At 35.7% G+C, this 18,530-nt stretch overlaps 1 protein-coding gene and 1 pseudogene across 2 annotated transcripts; one reads left to right on the top strand and one right to left on the bottom strand.

Annotated features, from left to right (window-relative positions):
- Positions 1-2,648, top strand: LOC107911383 (uncharacterized). 2 transcript variants are annotated; one of them, XM_016839223.2, is made up of 9 exons: positions 1-427; positions 516-712; positions 809-1,084; positions 1,191-1,249; positions 1,367-1,403; positions 1,496-1,567; positions 1,666-1,816; positions 1,903-2,070; positions 2,148-2,648. In XM_016839223.2, exons 1-9 carry the CDS (start codon positions 242-244, stop codon positions 2,538-2,540), a joined length of 1,539 nt encoding a protein of 512 aa, XP_016694712.1. In that variant the 5' UTR covers positions 1-241; the 3' UTR covers positions 2,541-2,648. The 2 variants fall into 2 exon arrangements, with proteins under 2 accessions (XP_016694712.1, XP_040959937.1); XM_041104003.1 differs by having other exon boundaries at positions 294-427; positions 532-712.
- A 5,659-nt stretch (positions 2,649-8,307) lies between these two features.
- Positions 8,308-10,581, bottom strand: LOC107913289 (protein SHORT-ROOT-like; annotated as a pseudogene).
- Between the last annotated feature and the right edge of the window lie 7,949 nt (positions 10,582-18,530).

Genomic DNA, 18,530 nt, shown 5'->3' with positions numbered 1-18,530 from the left:
ACAGAAATTTCGGCTCTTGATTCGTTGCTCTAAAACATATTCTTTCCTTTCACTAATAACCACAAGTGATTCTTACCTTACTCTCCAAGTCCGACATTCAAGCAACTTATCTTTCTTTCTTCTTCTTCCCAAAGTTGTTGATGCAAATTTTATCTTTCCTTTTTAGTTAATTTCATGTTTCCACCCTTTTCTTCTCTTCATTCTTCTAACCAAACACCTATAATCCGACCTCTTTAATGTCATGTCCAAACCAAATGGACCCCTTGTTTCATTTGTTTTCCTACTCGTTTTCTCTTCCATCTTTTCACCAAAGTTGGTTTTTGGATCAATACCTGTTCATGAACGTATCATCAAGAGACCCGATCCTCTTCGACACTTGAAACACTACAATGATGTCTTTAATGTTACCAATAAGCATTACTGGGCTGTGAGTTCTTTGTTTTTCCATTTTCCTTTTTTGCCTTTTTGTCATTTTATTGAAGGAAAGTTTTTTTTGGTTTTTAATGATGTTACAGTCAACGGCATTTACAGGAATTCATGGGTATGCAATGGCGGGTGTTTGGACCTTGTGTGGAGTATATCTGGGGATTTTCATGATTTTCAAGAACTCAATAGCCAGCAATGAATCTTCTTCTTCTTGGCTTACTGTCCATTCGGATCGTTACTTTTTGCTGCTGTTTATATTGTTCCTACTCTTAACGTTGTTCGCCATGTAAGCTCATCAATCTTTGCTTGTTTTCCATAGAAATACATATATGAACATGTTACTAATAAAATTGTTACTTTTTGCATGTGATTCAACCCGAAGAATTGCTGCCAGCTTCGTCATTGCAGCAAACCAGATCTCTCAGCACAGAACAAAGAAACTGAAGAACACACTTGTAAAAGCTGGACATGAGGTTACCCAATCCATCCGAAGATTAATTACCAAAATGACAAGAATGCAGTACCTTCTGCTTCCTTATGATCAAAAGACGTCATCGAGATTGAACGTGACAACTCATAGACTCGGAAGGGAATCCCGAATGATTCGCAATTTCGTTAGGAATCATGAACATTCACTCGATGTGGCGATTCAAGTTCCGTAAGCATCCAATTTCTAGGAAGGAGCTTCTTTCTCTATTATGTCTTCAAACCATGTGTTTTACAGTCTACAACTCTTACATTCTTTTTTTTTTCCGTTGTCATAGATACATAGCACATCTTGGGATTGCCAGTGTTAACTTGCTGTTGTTGGTTGCTGCACTAGGTAAGTTGTGCTTAATTTCTGCACTTGACATGTAGCAGTCTGAATGTTTATCAATCTTAAAAATTATATAATCACAATTAATTTGATTTAGACTAATAGATTGCTGCTTTGGCTCAGTTCTGTTCCTTCTACATTGGCAGCCTGGACTTATCTTGTAAGGACATTTCTTACTTTCTCCTTCAACTGATGTTGTAAAGATTTAAACCATTTGCCTTGTGTTTATAATCTTTCTCTTTGCATTTTCAGCATAATTGTTTTCTGCTGGATCTTAACAGCTCTGTGCTGGGTTTTGACCGGTTTTGATTTTTTCCTTCACATGTATGTAAACAATCTGAAAGTCATTTCCTTTCCCAGTCTTGCATTTCCTTGCAAACTTCGTAAGATGTTTTAAGAATCTCTCCATTGCGGCTATGCAGTTTTGCTGAAGATACTTGTTCAACTTTTGAAGATTTTGTGCAAGAACCCTACAACAACAGTTTAAGCTCATTGTTACCCTGCATGAGTTCAAAAAAATCAGAGAAAATTTTGACCGAGATCGGCTCCACCATCCATGATTTCATAGGGAAGGTACGAAATTTATTAGTATTTTCCATTGCAGAAATGAGAAACATCGGTCTAAACTATTTGTCAATGTATTTCTCTATATGTTGTAGTTGAACTCAAAAATAACTGAGGTGTGTACAACTATGGGGCTGAGCGAAGAAAATTTCGAAATGCTCGGATTCAAGATGATATGTGACCCGTTCTCCGGAGCACCAGACTTCAACTATGAACCTGGAGACTGTGCTAAAGATGCCATCCCTATCGGTAAAATACCAGACGTAAGCAAAGATTACTTGTTCCTCAAGACATGAAAATCTTGATAAAATGCTATGAGTTTTGTACTATTCATTTGCAGATCATTTCAAAGTTCACCTGTTACAAACAGAATTCAACTGAAGCATGCTTAGAGAATGGGAAATTCCTTACAGAGGATGCTTCCAACAAGGCATTGGCATATAGCTATACTATTGAGTCAATGCTTGATGTATATCCTGATCTGCAGAGCTTGACGGAATGTACCATGGTGAAAAACACGTTCTCTGAGATTTCCCTGAATCAATGCAAGCCATTCAGGTCATCCCTTCTTTGGCAGTGGGCGTCTATACTTTCCCTTTCCATTTCCATGGTGTTTTTAGTGTTCACTCTGATTCTCAAGGCTTATCAACAAAGGGGAAGAAACTTTTCTATATGTTCAATCTTCCCTAACAGATCAAACTCTGTAAATGTAGAAAATCAAAATGTACAGTAAAAGAAAAAAGGAAAACAAATTGTATCATTTGTAAATATAATAATTTAATTCCTAACTAGCTTGTCTTGTACCAATCAAATTGTTTTATGAAAAAATCATTTTTTTGACTTTCCTGACTTGCACCACTACAAGAAAACAAATTTATTTAAAAAAAGGAGAGATCAAAATGTACAGATGATGGATCATGATTTTAAATTTTATAGTTTAATAAGTGTTACACAAGTTGGCTAAATTATTATCAATAATGTTTTGAGTTACTTTGGATGATTAGTTCATAGAATGTGGCTAGTTTATTTGTTCATATGATTTTGAATTTTTATTTTCATAAATTTAAGGATGAGCTAAGAGATTGTTTACTGTAAATTTCAAAATTTTTATTAACAAGCATTTTCATGAGACAAGCATAGATTCTTACCATATATCATATATATCTAATTAATCCATAAAACGCAACGAAAAATAATTTATTATCATCATGAATATAGAATCGAAAACATGTTAAACAAGATAATGAAAGCGTTGATCTAAACATAACAATATCTTAAGCATATTAAACATAAATTGAAGTAGGTCATACTTTAATCTTAATGATTTGATAACCACAATTTGATGAAAACGCAATCTATCTCGAATGGATCCTCTAAGATTCTGTAAAATCATGAGCAGCCCAAGTGTTCTGCCTCTAATGCAGTCCACACGGACAAGAGCTAAGAACTTTCAAAGGTTTCGGGGTTTATTCAGTGCTAGCTAGATGATCTTTCTTCTTCAATGAAAAATTCACCTCTGTAATCACTTAACAAGACTTGATTCAACCAATATCCAATATCTTATACATGATTAAAAAAAAAATTGAGGTAAGGGATCTAAGGTAGTCAGCTATGGTGAAAGCTTCTTGGCCTATTAAAGCTTTTTATCCAAGTCAATTAACTCCAATCTTACAATCTTCCTGAATTTAACTAAATTATGATTGATTAAAAGTAAAATTTGACAGTCTCTTGAGGAAGGGTACAAGAGAAGCAAGAGATAGTGGTTCTTGGTATTTTTTCTCTTTTTCGTCAGTCCTTAATTGGACTTATGTGATCCTTTCAACACATAATTAGGGAAAATTCCTTGGCTTATGTTGTGGACACTAAGACCATGATTTTTAATTAAGCATTAGCTCTTACTTAAAGATCATTCACAAGTGTTTGCTCAATTAATTAAATTGTCCAACAATAAAATTAAGCCTGTTAATTAAATTAAATCGTTAAAAATAATTTCAATACTAGGTAAATTTTGATCACTCCTTTGATCATCCATATGATTGATAAGTTGATCAAAATTTACCTTCCTAATAATAGTGTACCTTCATTGAACAGAATTGATAACACTCTAGTATAACGTATTTTTATGTATTAATTATGTATTTATTCTGAGTATGATCCTGCTAATTTGAGCTATTTATGATATTTTATCTCATAGGGACTAAATTTGAGGCAAAAGAAAAATTAAGGGCCAAAAGCGTGAATTTAGAGATAAAATGGGCCAATGTCCGACACAAGGAAAAGTTGGTACCAAAAGTGCAAGCATGGAGGACACAAGGGTTGAAATGCAAAAAGAAGAGATTTTATTCTATTAAACTCTATTTTAATTATATTAGGATAATTAATATTGAGATGATTATTAAGGATTATTTTTAGGATTTTATTTTATCTTTATTTATCTTCAATTAAATGTATTTATCTTTTAGGAATTTAAGTAGGATTAGACTATCTCCCCTAGCACTATAAATAGGGGGTGAAGTGACTCAAAAGGGGATCCCATATATTTTTCTGAAAACACTCTCTCCCCAAAAGTTTAGGCTTTTGTTCTTCTCATATTTATTTTTAATAAAATATATATATTTATTTATTTATTTTCTTTTCTACCACAACCATGAGCCACTAAACCCATCTAGCCGAAGGTTGTCAAAAATTCCCAAAAGAGTTCATGAGGCTTAGAATTCGTACTTAGCCTCCTTGCTGAGTATTCATCGTTTCTCTGCACTACGGGGCTGATGCTTCCGCCCATGTCCCTTAAGAAGTAAGCTTTTCAATGTATACAAAGGCGGCCGCTTTGTATGTTTTGGGAAGGTTGCAAAATCGGTTTGTTAGCTTACTGTGTCAGAGGTTGGCGAGCTAAGAGACAAAATGGCGTGGGGTTCGCCATTGAGAAGTGTTGATCTAGCATAAGGCGATCCCACAGAAGCGATTGTTGGCTAGAGTCAAGTTCCACTAAATCGTAAGTCTAAATCCTTGGAGCTGGTGGTCGTAGGCGTCTTCTTCCACTATAACTGGCTTATTCGGTTTGGGAAGAATCATCTAAAAGCCGAGGATTGAACCCAAGACGGAACGAGACAACTGGAGGTTGGAATCTCCCATAAGAATTTCCTTTCTCTCAACTCTATTTTTAATTTCTCAAATTTTCGATTCAATATTCTTAATTCTGTTTTTATTTTATTCTTTGTTTCCAGATCCAAACCTTTAATTCTGTTATTTTTTATTTTTTTCAGGAACGCAGGTTGTCTTGGGCAAGACTCTGCCTAGGATTCCACGAACAAGATATTGTGCAAATCCAGTCCCTGAGGATTTGACCCTACTTCCCTTTTACTATTCTTTTTCATTATTTATTAGGGATAGGATATTTTTTGTGCTTTCAACGACCGCATCAACAGAATTTTAATAGTGTATCTATAGAGCACATTAGAGTTGATCTTATGATTGTAAATATGTTAATTAAAAACTTACAATAAAAAACATTTAAAGAATATATGGATCTTGATTGTATTGATGGATGGTATTTATAATAATGTGATACTCTAAACTCAATTATTGTGTTTTTGATATATTTCATGTTTATTATGATCGGGTGCACATAATTTATTTGAAATTATTTAAAACATAAAGAAAAAACTTTATAAGATATTGTTATGACCCGAATGTGATATGTATGTTACTTAAATCCCTATTATATTGAGTTGTGATTTTATAGTATATAAAAGGAAGTATGTGACTTAAACTACATATAACTATCAGAACTCATGTTGTCAAATCAGTATGATATGATAAAATATTATACTTTTCTATGTGCTAAATGTTTATGTTAAAGTTTATGTTTTATCACATTGGTCCAAGTGAAAGAATATAAGATTTTAGCTCATACTACGGATCCAATTAAGCCTAAAATCAAGTGGCTCAATTTGAGATAATTAAACTATTTACTTTAAAAGCAAGTTAAGTCCTATTCGTGTATCCAGTTACTTGACAAATGTACTGGATTAAAAGTTAGTCACATATAAACTAATCTTTCATCTACCTATTAAGGTTACAATATAGAAACTAATTAAAAATTTATAGCCTCTATTATTAAGGCTTTATGTGGTAGAGTGGAAAGAGAATTAGAAAGATGAAAAATTGAAAGGGTGGAAAAATAGAAAGACGAAAAATATAATTTTTCTTTCCATAAGTTCGCTTGATAGAAAAGATGGAAAAATTGAAAGAAAAACAATTTTCTTTCCATCCATTACTTGATATAGTTGAAAAATGAAAGAAAATAAAATAAAATAATTGAAAAATAAATAATTTTGAAGGATTGATTTTTATATATTAGGATGAAAAATGATCTTCTTTCCTATTTTATTTCTTTCACTTTTCTTCTCTACCAAGTACACTTAAAATTTATTTTCTTTCCATTTTTTTGTTCCTTCTTTCCATCCCTCCACGTTTTCACCTAACCAAACGCACGTAAGAGTTTATGTAACAAAAGAGAAAAACTAAATTATTGTGATTTTTTTTATTAATTCAATGGTCAGCTCTTATTCCATATCAAATAATTCCATATACTTATTTTAAAATTATTAATTATGCAATATTAACTTTTAACTTTCATTTGAGTTTTTACAATTTATTGTTATTAGGTTCACATTGGTGGATCATACCATATGTACATGAAATCACTTGAATTTTCGGCCACTTAAGTGAATAACTAATAAAATTTTAACTTGTAACTAAAGATGAATAGATGATGAAAATATACTAATTGTTATACCACCTTCAAAAATAATTACAGGTGACGTTTTTAGGCGAATCTCATACTAAATAGACTTTTAGCATTGAACTATTTCTGAACGAATCTCGTACCTGAAGAATTTCCTTCGTAAATTACTTATGTCAAGAGTGTATAAAATATCTCGTGCATTGATTATTAAGCCGTCTTAAGATGTCATATCACTGCTTTATAATATCACATTATCACCTCTAGCGAGAGACAAGATGCGACTTTACCACTAGTAAGGTCTTGACGAATGACGAACCCTTTATTCCATGTATATAAACCCTTCTAGCATTCATTTCTTTCTTCCTCTCAACCACTCTTATCACCGTACCAACCATTAAAATACAACGACTATTTACCCTATCAAAATGAATTGCCACCTCGCCTTCTTATTTCTCCCCCTTATTGATTTTCATTTTCAAAATAAATGGAAATGAAATCGTAGAGAGTAGGGTAAAAGTTCTACTCAAATAAAAGAAAGTAGGTCGTTTGAAAAATAATAAAAAGAAAAAAAAGAAAGTAGACACTAGAGAGAAATGGTCGGGCCACACCAACACAAAGCGTGGCAGGGGTATGCCACTTATGACTAAACATCTTTTAAGATTCCTCATAATTGGAACAACCCAACCCCTCATAACTAGTGGCCGTTCTAATATTCTTAGGCCCCAAACTAGATATAGAAGGACCTATATTTTTCTTTTAAATATTTTGTAAATAATTGCAAATTTTAATTAAATTTCTTATGTTCAGAATTTGTAGTTACCATTTTAAATAATATCTTTTATAATATTCGAACTCCTCTATTACAATATATTTTATCATTAATTTAATCAAATCTTTTTATTTAATATAATCAATTATTCCCTTTTAAACCCAAAATATACCAACCCCATTTTAATAATTAGGACCTCCATGTATTATTTTATACATTTTAATTTTACTATTCATAATTTATTATCTTCATTAGCAAATAAATATAATGCATTTAGAATGATTTATTTGATGAATTTATTTGTTTAAATTTTATTTTACTCATAATTTAATTTAATTTTTTATTTTAATATCGTACATATTTTATATGTTATTATGATTAACTGGTTCCAAACCATACATTTTATTGTTCGTTATATGTTACTTTTAAACAAACATCTATGTTTTAAATTTGTGATTTCCACATGCATGTGCATGTAATAGGATTTCTAGTATTATATAATATATATTGAAAACATATATATTATATGAGATAAAAATAAACTTAATAAAGATAAAGAGTAAATATATAACAGATTATGTTATTATATGTTAATGCTTGATTTTACTTTTGGGTTATTGGGGTGAAAGGTTTTCCAAAGAAAGGAAAATTTATAGAACCCTGAAGTTGGCACTCCGATGATGAACGGTGGGTAGGGATTGTTGGGGACCTTTTATGGTTGCCTCTCATATGCTTCTCACGTGACCTTTCTCATCATGCTTTTCTGGGTATACGTAGTCATGTCATAACAAGTGTTATTTTTTTATATAATAAATTAGTAAATATATGATATCTATAGTGTAAATTATAGTTTTAAATAATTTAATTTTACTATAAAGATGATCTTAATAATTTTAATAATAAAAAATATAAATTAATTTTAATAACTTATTATATTATAAACTCATTTAAAACTAATATATAATATAGAAATGAGAAAAGAAATTGATCAGAACCAAACACCATAATATATTTTATTTGACTTTCATACACAAAATAATTAAAACAAAGATTGATTGATTGATTATAATTACTGAAACTCAATTTACCCAAATCAAAAAGCAAATCTGGGCACCCCCACTTCCTTCTATCTCCCTTTAACAAATCTCATTACACGTCCGAGAAAATCATAGCACGCATTTGAATCCCTCCATGCACTCAAAGAAAAAACACATATATTGCCCTCGTCAAGGCCGCCATGCACTGGCCCAAACCACCGGTTGGTCTTTCCAAGACAAGAATATTCCGGCGTCAGGACACTGTGCCATTGACCAACCTTCCTTGTACCTTCTCAACAAGGCGCGTACATCATCGCACACTTCATCACTCAGAACCACGGGGTTAATCCACTTGCTTTAAACCGCCAGGACCAGCGGGTCGCTGGCTCCCGCATCTCAATGGACATGGACGGCGAACAAGCCACCAAATCAATTATGGCTCGACCAGCTGCTTGTTCCAGCATCAACCTTACATTGCTTGTTCTCTCAAAACAATCATCTAAGGCTTCAAAGTAAACCCTAAACCATCTTAAACATTCGTGAAAACCTTTAACGAACTCGAACCCGTCAACCCCAACGTCAAGATCAGCTTCTTCTTCGATCACCGTGATTATCCTTGGTTGCAATCTCCTGAAATTCGATATCACAAGATCCCTACGATTATCAACGGCTGTGATGGAATGTAATGTGCCAACAAAGTTGATGGCTAACGCTTCATCTTCGTTAATATCAAGTTCTGATAAATCTAAGTCACATAAATCGCCGGGATGGTGCATCACTTTGAATTTAAAGGGAACTCCCATAAGCCTAGCAAACTTTACCATTCTGTTTCCCATTTCTTTCATTACTTTTTTAACTGAAACTCCCGAAACCCCACCTTTTTTGCTAGGAACGATTGTGGTTAGCCTTAAATTTGGGGTTTCGTCGGTGCGGGTAGCTAGGGCTTCAAGCAATGTAGGCCATTGGGTGCAATAAGTGTTGCTGATATCTATTATATGTAATTTTCTTTCGCCTTCGAAAGCTTCCATGACTGCACCATTACAAGCTACGTGACCAAAAGTAGTCCAAGGACTTACCTCTTGAAACTTCAATACCATCTTTCTTGTTGATTCGAATGAACGGGTTTTATCAGATACTGTGTCTAACGTTCGATAGCAACGCTCACCAGTGTCGGTAATGCGGCGAAACAAGGCTTGAAGAAAGTAAGAAGCCAGCTTTTGCTCGGTGTCACCGTAAGGTGAGCTAAGTTCATTGAGCATCCACATGAGTTGTTGGACACGTCCACCGTTTCTGTCAGAAATAGCGGTTGCTGTTTCGAGGAGGATATCGGTAGCCCACTTACCGGAGAAATCAAAGTTTAGGTCCCAAGCAAGGGAGAAAGTAGAGAAATCAGAGCCAGAGGTTTGAAAAACATGGTGAGCGGTGGCGGTGGAAGTGTTTTTTGTGGTGGGAGAAAGGTGGGGTTGATGATGATGATAAGGATAACAATGTTGAGAAGAAGACGAAGAGTAGTCATCTTCATCCATGAAACAGTTGAAGCATTCTTGGTCCTCTTGTTGGTAGTGAATGTGAAAGTTTTGTTTAGAGGATCTAGAGCTGCTAGAAGTTCTACTAGAGTTGAAAGATTGATCCGATGATTGGAGGCTCACGAGTCTAAACAAGGTATCCATCTAACACCAAATTAAACAACCCAAAGACCAACATAAATAAACTTTGGATTGAGGCTATTGGATTTGGGATTGGAATGGTGGAGAGCTTTGTACTAACAACATGGGAGAGCTTTTTACTAATTGGGGGTTTTTTTTTTTAAATTACTATAGTTATTGTATATAAGGTTACTCATGAATAAAACAAAACCCTTGAAAAAGTAAAGGGAAGAAAGGAAGGTGTTGGGAATCTAAGTGAGTAAGCGGGGGAGAGTTTATAGTAGCTTTATTCGTCTAGGGGCTGCTTTGTTTTCTTTTATATTCATGGGGGAATTGACCAATATGGGGGGAGGGGTTTCGGTAAAAACTTCGAAAGTGGAATGGAGTAGCTGCTAGCTGGTGTTTTTAGGCATAGAATTTGGGACTGACAAAAGATGAAAGAGATGGAGAAAGAAAAGATAAACAAGGGCAATATCACCAATTGGGTTTAGTGGGATAGCTTTTCATTCAGAAAGGCACGGAGAGCGAGAGAGAGAATGTAAAATGTTAGCAATATAGTAGGTGGTTTTAGTGGGAGCAGGCAAGTAGGCAGGCGTGCCATTTGGGTTAAAGAGAGAGAGAGAGAGAGAGAGAGTAAAGCTGCTGGCATGCATCGCCATCAGCCATCAGCCCATCATCAGACCCACCACCATCATCCCCAGCCCCCCAATACAAGCCATTCACATTCCATGCCTCCTAATCACTCCCCAAATTCTCTTGCCATATAATAATAAAACTCTATTCTGTTCCCAAAATGTACCCTTCCCGAGGCCATCCAGCATGCTCTCCTCCTTCCTCCCCACACTTCCCATATCAGCAGCGTTAACTGGTAACAATAATAATTGCATTAGTGACATTTCAATAAACATAATATATTAACCATTAATCACAAACACATTACACTTTGCATTCTTTTCCTTGACTCAATGCTTGGAACAATAAAGTTGAAAGAATAATAATATGCTTTTTAATGGAAGGTTTCAGGTTGAGTCTTTATTTTAGGGGACAGCGAAGCGCAGTGTAGCTCAGCTAAGCTCTTACTCGTCTATTTTAATGTCATATTATATTATTTTCTTAGGTGATTTGTGAAGTGAAGGTGGCAAGCTAGACCAGGCTAGCCTTTAGGCACTTCTTTTGCTGTTGAGATAGTATCATGGTCATGGATTGTTCTTTCGTTGTCCTAGATTTTCTTCGACAATCATTTGGAAAATTCCTTTGTGGCTTCAAGTCTTTGTCCCTATTCAAGATGAAGCTATGCAGACACAATTTTTTTTTCTTACCTTCCAATCTACACATAAGGTACTCATGGTAGGATAGGAAACGGATAATTGTATGATATTAATATAATTTGTTGGGACTTAAAGTCGTTAATTGTTTGAATTGTCTAAGTTGAATGGAAGTGTCTAATTGTAGTGGTCATCACAGTTAGCATTGGGAAAACTACGCAAACAGAACAACAAAGATTACCAATGTTTGTTTATACAATTCGATTTTCCTATATCTATGGAGCCTAACTCAAAAAGTAATTTCATTATCTTTAATACATAATACAACAAGTGAATCACACTTTATTACACCACAAGTATGGAGATCTCACCTTTGTATCTAAAGACTATAACACTTACCTCTAAATTTCCCTTAAAAATTTAGACTGTAGACATAAACTGTTTAAACTTTAAATGCACTCACACAATCAGCTCCTCGATGAACAAATAAAGTGCTCTTAAGATGCTTTCATACATAACCTATGCAAGCCTCGTAAAATATATTTGGCTTGCTAACATACTTGTGATTAAATGCAATGCAACCCCTTAAAATCAACAACTACAATATAGCAAAAATAATATACTAACAAAGTCCAATAAAACGTGATCTGATGGAGATTCAGTCTTCAAGGTAACTTCAATTTAACCCAAATAATTCTCCATAATCCAAGGGTCATAATTTTTCAATCTAATCCAATATTCACAAAGAAACAAATTGGTTTCGATAATTGGCCTTTCATATCTTCAGAATATCAACACAGTTAATAGCTTAAAAAAAATTTATTTCAATAAATTGCCAACACCAAATGTGGTAAGTTTTGTTGCACTGTTGCAAGGATGAATGGTAGCGGCCGAGTGCCATTTAGAATGCTCTTCCATAACTTTTCTCAACAATCTCTCCCTTTGGCAATTTTTTGAACAAAATCAAACAACATAGAAAGCTAATCACTAGAAACAACCATAGCTTCCCCCCAGCACAATCCTTACTCTAATATACTTAACTTAGAACATAACCACTTAAATCGACTATAAATGCTTTTTGTAGAATTTGCATTAACAATCAAAATACTGAAGTTATATCTAAGTAAGCTGTGGATAAGTACAGTGCATCAAAGTAATGTAATCAAATATTCATAAGTTTGTTTTACAGCTCAAAACATCTTCAAAAGCAATCACACACACATAAAAAAAATTCAGCATCATAATCAGCAAACATCATAAAAGCAAATCAAGATATTTCACTATCGACAAAATTACTTGCACGTAAACATACAACTTCCACTATACATTTAGCTACCAGCTTCCATTATACTCCTCTTTTTTGCTCAAGACAATTGCCAATCAACATTCTATAAGTTTTTACTATCTAGATTGGACCAAGGCTAAACAAGTGTTGAAGAATATGAGGATAAAAGTTAATCCATCCAATCAGGAGTACAAGATTACTAGACTGAGCGAACAATTTTGTAAGGATCAAGAGCGTTGGAGATCATTCCTCAAGGCAATCTCTCTATCTCATATATGTTGGATCATTGTGATTTCGACCCTGAGCTTGGAAATAATTCGATGATGAGATTCAGTAGAGAAAGTCAAATGATCAATCATCCTCTTGTTGAATCCAAAAATGTTGCTCAAGGTGCCAACAGAGTGGGCACTTTAGCTTCCACTGTGGTCAGGTTCTGTTTCTTCTTCAACATGCTGTTCAAATGCATCTGTGGTGACATGCTTTACCTTAAGCCACTTGAGAGAGAACTGCTCTTTTACATTGTTCAGTGACCCTTACTAGCCTCAAATCTTGTGTAATAAGTACTTGAAAACTCAAAAAGGGAAATGGTAAAAGATGACTAGCTTGTACCTTTTTAGCATGACTTACCATTTGATCAAACATAAGCTGCCCTAAATCAAATTCCAACATCTTCACCACTTTTCTTATCAGGACTGCTGTCTTTTCCCAACTGCATCCCTCTAGCTGTTTGATACCTAATTTCTAGTAGTTATGCCAAATAAGGTTGCATAGGTAGTGGTAAAAAAAGAAGCTTGAATGCCTCCCTTATCAGACCATGTATGGTGGTAATTATTAGTAACAATAAAAGAAATTAGGTCTAGTGATTTCTCCAACTCCACTATGTTCTAACTATAGTAGTTAAGAGCCTTCCTAATGAGCACTGGATTGAAATTGTGCCACCTTCCACGAACATAAACTTTCTGAAAGAGCTTGCTCTTATCTTTTGTGATGCTTTTTATTAAATTGACATAGATATCCATCACCACTTGTCTTACATAAGGCTTGACAAATGTGACAAAGCTAGAGAACCCACTGTTATTAAGGATGGTATCAATCTCATGTTTAGTAAAGCTTGCATTATCAATGTTTTACTCCTCTATGAAACCCTGTGTAATTAGAGCTAGATACCAGTTGGAGTAATCAAAAGGGAGGTAGGTTAGTTCACTTTTCTTTAACAAGGCATCACTCTCTGCTTTTTTTTTTGTTATGGCTTCAACCAATATGGAGGGAACCCTAAATTACTTTAATTCTTTTTGTTTTTGTGTTTGGTCGTTAATGTAAAATTTAGCCTATTGGAACGAGCCTTGGTTGCAACAATTTCCTTCAACAGTAACAGTGTGGGCCTTATCCCAATACAGTAATCAATACAATGCAATAATGCAACCCATCCCAATCCAGCCAACACACCACTCCGTACCACCAACACACCATGTGGGGATAAAATCGACCCACCCAACTAACACACCAATATTGTAGCAAAGCTGCTAGTAATAGTCATGCAGCAAAGTTGCCAATAACAATAACGCAGCAAAGCTACCAGTAACAGTATATGTGGCAAAGCCACCAGTACAGTATACTTCCCCTATATCAGAATCCCAACCCCATGCGGAATGTCATGTCATAAATCATACGTGTATGCAATATGTCATACTCAGTAACAATCATATATATATCATAGAGCAAATCAATCATACACATATTTCAACCCCTAGGGGTATAATAGTTATTTTACCCTTTGGGGGTATTTTGGTCATTTTATCCTTTAAGGGTATTTCAGTCATTTTACCTTTTAGGGGTATTTCGATCATTTTACCCTTCGGGGGTATTTCAGTCATTTTAGGCCCATTACGGCCTAAGCCCATGAAAACGCTCATGGAGGCCTCTATAGCTCAACACCATGCTTCGTGGCTCAGTTTACCACACGAGCGTTCACACGCCCATATGGTCTCAGCGCTGGCTTTTCGACTTTTCGACTTTTCAGCTTTTGTCAGTTTGCAGTTGAGAAAAGGTGTGATTACACACATGTTTACGAGAAGAGTGCTATTTCCGCATATGCCCACCTAGAAACAAACATGACCCTAAAGTTAGTCCATTAATAGTTAGGGTAAAAACGCCCTCTTAATACACTTAATCTAAAAACACCCTCCTACCTTGAAAGAACGTTGAGCACAAAGGTTGCGTTTTTATTTCCGATCACCTGCAAACCACCATCCTTGAAAGAGATCCTAAGACCGCAACGAGTAACACTATAAGAAAAAGAAATTAATCATAGGCAATCAAATAGTAAAGAAGAAGAGTACTCGGTTATAGGAATAAGAAAAGAAGAGAACAAGTTTACTCAAGTGAGGAGTATAACCACTTACCGATAGTCAGAAACCTATAGCACAAGAACGACAATGTATAGAACGAAATAACTAATGAGTGATATTCGACCAAGAGGTAAAAAGGAGAAAAAATCACAACAGAGACAAACTGATGAAATTAAAATGTTATTCGACCAAAGACGAAGAAAAAAAGAGAAGAGAAAGTTGTTCGATAGAGAAGAGAAGAGAGAGAGAAGAGAATTCGGTCAACAAAGGGAGAGGGAAAAGAAAGAAATAATAAGCAGAAAAGAAAAATACACAAACCCGAGGCAAGATTTGGCACTAAAAGTGAATAGGTGAAAAATAAAATTGACCCAAAAATTGAATAACTTTAGTCCCTAAAGACCAATTTCGACAAATGCTCCCCAAAAAGCTTTTCCAAATACCGAAAATAACACACTTTTTCCCCTAGTCGAATTCCCAATGTTGGAATACCCCAAACGACACACTTCCCCTCTCATCAAATTCCTTAATTTTCTCCTAAAAATAATCCCCTTATCCCTCCTTGATTTTCTCCACCACATTCTCCTCAACTCCCCCAACCACTCCATTCAAAATCCACAGTATTTCAGTCAAACTCGACCACCTCACAGCATAGATGATAAAATTAAACACTCCACAGTGCAACTCAGGATTCGAACCTCAGACCTTAAGAGTACTTTACACACCACTTATCACTATACCAATAGGCTCTTTGTGTCATAAAACAAGCACAAATATTTATAAGGCCTATGTGCCAGTGTTCAGATTCAATTAAGAGGAAAACTAAAATTTCTGTAAAAGCCAAGACTTAAACCTAGGCCTTTCAAACACTCCCAAACACACCCAAATCACTTAGCCATTAAAGTAAACAAGCAATTTTGTCAAAACATGAAAAAAATTAAAGACTTACATTTTGGGGCGTTACAACTCTACCCCCTGAACGAAATTTCGACCTCGAAATTTACCTGGTAAAAAACGATGAGGGTATTGCTGTCGCATCGCCTCTTCGAGTTCCCACGTTGCTTCTTCTGAATTTTGGTTACGCCAAAGCACCTTGACTAATGGAATATATTTCTTTCTCAGTACTTTAACCTCACGATCCAATATCTGTACTGGCTCCTCCTCGAAGGTCAGATCTGGCCTAATCTCGATCTCCTCAACTGGTACGATATGCGTAGGATCAGAGCGATAATGCCTTAACATGGGAACGTGGAACACATCGTGAATCCGGTCCAATTCTGGAAGCAAGTCAAGTTGATAAGCGATCGGTCCCATACGTTTCAGCATACGGTAAGGCCCAATGAACCTAGGGCTAAGCTGACCCTTCTGTCCAAACCTCAGTATCTTTTTCTATGGAAAAACCTTGAGAAATAGGTAATCCCCCACAGAATACTTAATCTCTCGACGTTTAAGATCTGCATAAGGCTTCTGCCTATCAGATGCTTCATTCAACCGGTCTCAAATTAGTTTTACCTTCTCTTCGGTATCAGAAACTAACTCTGGCCCCAAAACTCATCGCTCGCCTAGCTCAGCCCAACAGGTAGGAGTACGACACCTACGACCATATAACGCCTCGTACGGTGCTATTTGAATACTGGTCCGGTAGCTATTATTATACGCAAACTCCACTAGCTGTAAATAATCTTCCCAACTGCCTCAGAAATCCACTACACAACACATTAACATATCCTCCAGTATTTGAATCACCCTCTCTGACTGACCATCTGTCTAGGGATGAAACGCAGTAATAAAGTCCAGTCTTATACCCAAAGCCTCATGTAACTTCTTCCAAAATCGAGACGTAAAGCGAGGATCTCTATCTGATATTATAGAAATCGGTACCCCATGCAGTCTTATAATCTCAGCCACATACAGTTTAGCCAACTTTTGCAAAGAGTAATCAATATAAACTGGTATGAAATGAGAAGATTTCGTCAATCGATCTACAATAACCCATACAGAATCCTTCCTGGTAGGCGTTAAGGGCAGCCCACTCACAAAATCCATGGTTATTCTCTCCCACTTCCAAAGTGAAATCTTAACTGGCTGTAATAACCCTGAAGGTAACTGATGCTTAGCTTTCACTTGCTGACAAGTTAAACACTTACCCATAAAATGAGTTAGTTCACGTTTCAGTCTTGCCACCAGTACAACCCACGAAGATCTCAGTACAATTTATTCCCGCCGGGTGCATGACAAAAGGACTACTATGCTCCTCTCATAGAATAGACTGCTTCAAATCATTATCCCTCGGTACACAGACTCTCCCATGGAAACACAGTACTCCTTCACTATTCAAGCAAAAATTCGAAGTTTCCCTATTCTCAACCTGAGGGAAACGAAGAACCAGTGATTCATCTAACAACTGTTTACCCTTAATCTGATCAGTCCACGTCAGTCTAACTTGTAGCTCAGCCAACAAACTACCATCATCAAACAAGCTGATACGAGCAAGCATCGCTCTCAAATTAGATCTAGCCCTACGGCTAAGTGCGTCAACTACCACATTAGCCTTACCAGGATGGTATTCAATTGAGCAATCATAATTCTTAAGCAGCTCTATCCACCTTCGCTGCCTAACATTCAACTCCTTTTGAGTGAGGAGGTACTTAAAACTCTTGTAATCTGTGTAGACAGTACACTTCTCACCGTAGAGATAGTGCCTCCAAATTTTCAGCGCAAATACCACCGCAGCTAACTCCAAGTCATGAGTAGGGTAATTCACCTCATGAGGCTTAAGTTGACGAGACGCATAAGCAACCACCTTACCTTCCTACATCAGTACACAACCCAAACCAACGTGTGATGCATCACCGTAAATAGTGAATTCTTTCCTAGACTCCGGCTATATTAAGACAGGGGCTTCAGTTTGAATTTTCTTCAATTCTCAAAACTTTTTTCTGCTTATCAGTCTAGTTAAACGATACTCCTTTACGCAGCAACTTAGTTAGTGGTGCAGCAATTAAGGAAAACCCCTCAACAAAACGTTTATAATACCCTACCAAACCTAGAAAACTTTGAATCTCAAATACGGTTTTAGGTGGTTTCCAGTCTAGTACAGTTTTAATTTTTTGAGGATCAACCCTAATCCCCTCAGTAGACACCACGTTACCCAGAAATGTCACCTCTCGTAGCCAAAACTCACACTTGCTGAACTTAGCATACAGTTGTTTCTCCCTTAAAATCTGCAGAACAATTCGGAGATGTGCCTCATGCTCATCCTTAGTTCTCGAATACACTAAGATATCGTCTATAAATACCACCACAAACCAATCTAAATAGGGTTAGAATACTCGGTTCATCGGGTCCATGAAGGCAGCTAGTGCATTCGTCAGCCCAAACAGCATCACTAGGAACTTGTAATGACCATAAGGAGTCCTAAACGCAATCTTATACACATCAGCCTCCTTAACTCTCAACTGATGGTACCTAGAATGAAGATCTATTTTAGAGAAAACTGAAGCTCCTTGCAACTGGTCAAATAAATCATCTATCCTCAAAAAGGATACTTATTCTTGATAGTCAATTTATTCAATTACCGATAGTCAATGCACATGGGCATTGTCCCATCCTTTTTCTTTACGAACAAC

This window comes from Gossypium hirsutum, chromosome D11, assembly GCF_007990345.1.
Source record: "Gossypium hirsutum isolate 1008001.06 chromosome D11, Gossypium_hirsutum_v2.1, whole genome shotgun sequence".
Classification (NCBI taxonomy): Eukaryota; Viridiplantae; Streptophyta; class Magnoliopsida; order Malvales; family Malvaceae; genus Gossypium; species Gossypium hirsutum.
Note: the sequence above shows the minus strand (reverse complement) of the source record. Positions and strands in the feature narration are given on the sequence as shown.

Excerpts from the sequence above, each read along its gene's own strand:
- LOC107911383 (XM_016839223.2), top strand. The coding sequence starts at position 242 with ATGTCCAAACCAAATGGACCCCTTGTTTCATTTGTTTTCCTACTCGTT. Across the intron at positions 713-808 it reads CTCTTAACGTTGTTCGCCAT|AATTGCTGCCAGCTTCGTCA; the intron begins GTAAGCTCATCA and ends TTCAACCCGAAG. Across the intron at positions 1,817-1,902 it reads TCCATGATTTCATAGGGAAG|TTGAACTCAAAAATAACTGA; the intron begins GTACGAAATTTA and ends TATATGTTGTAG.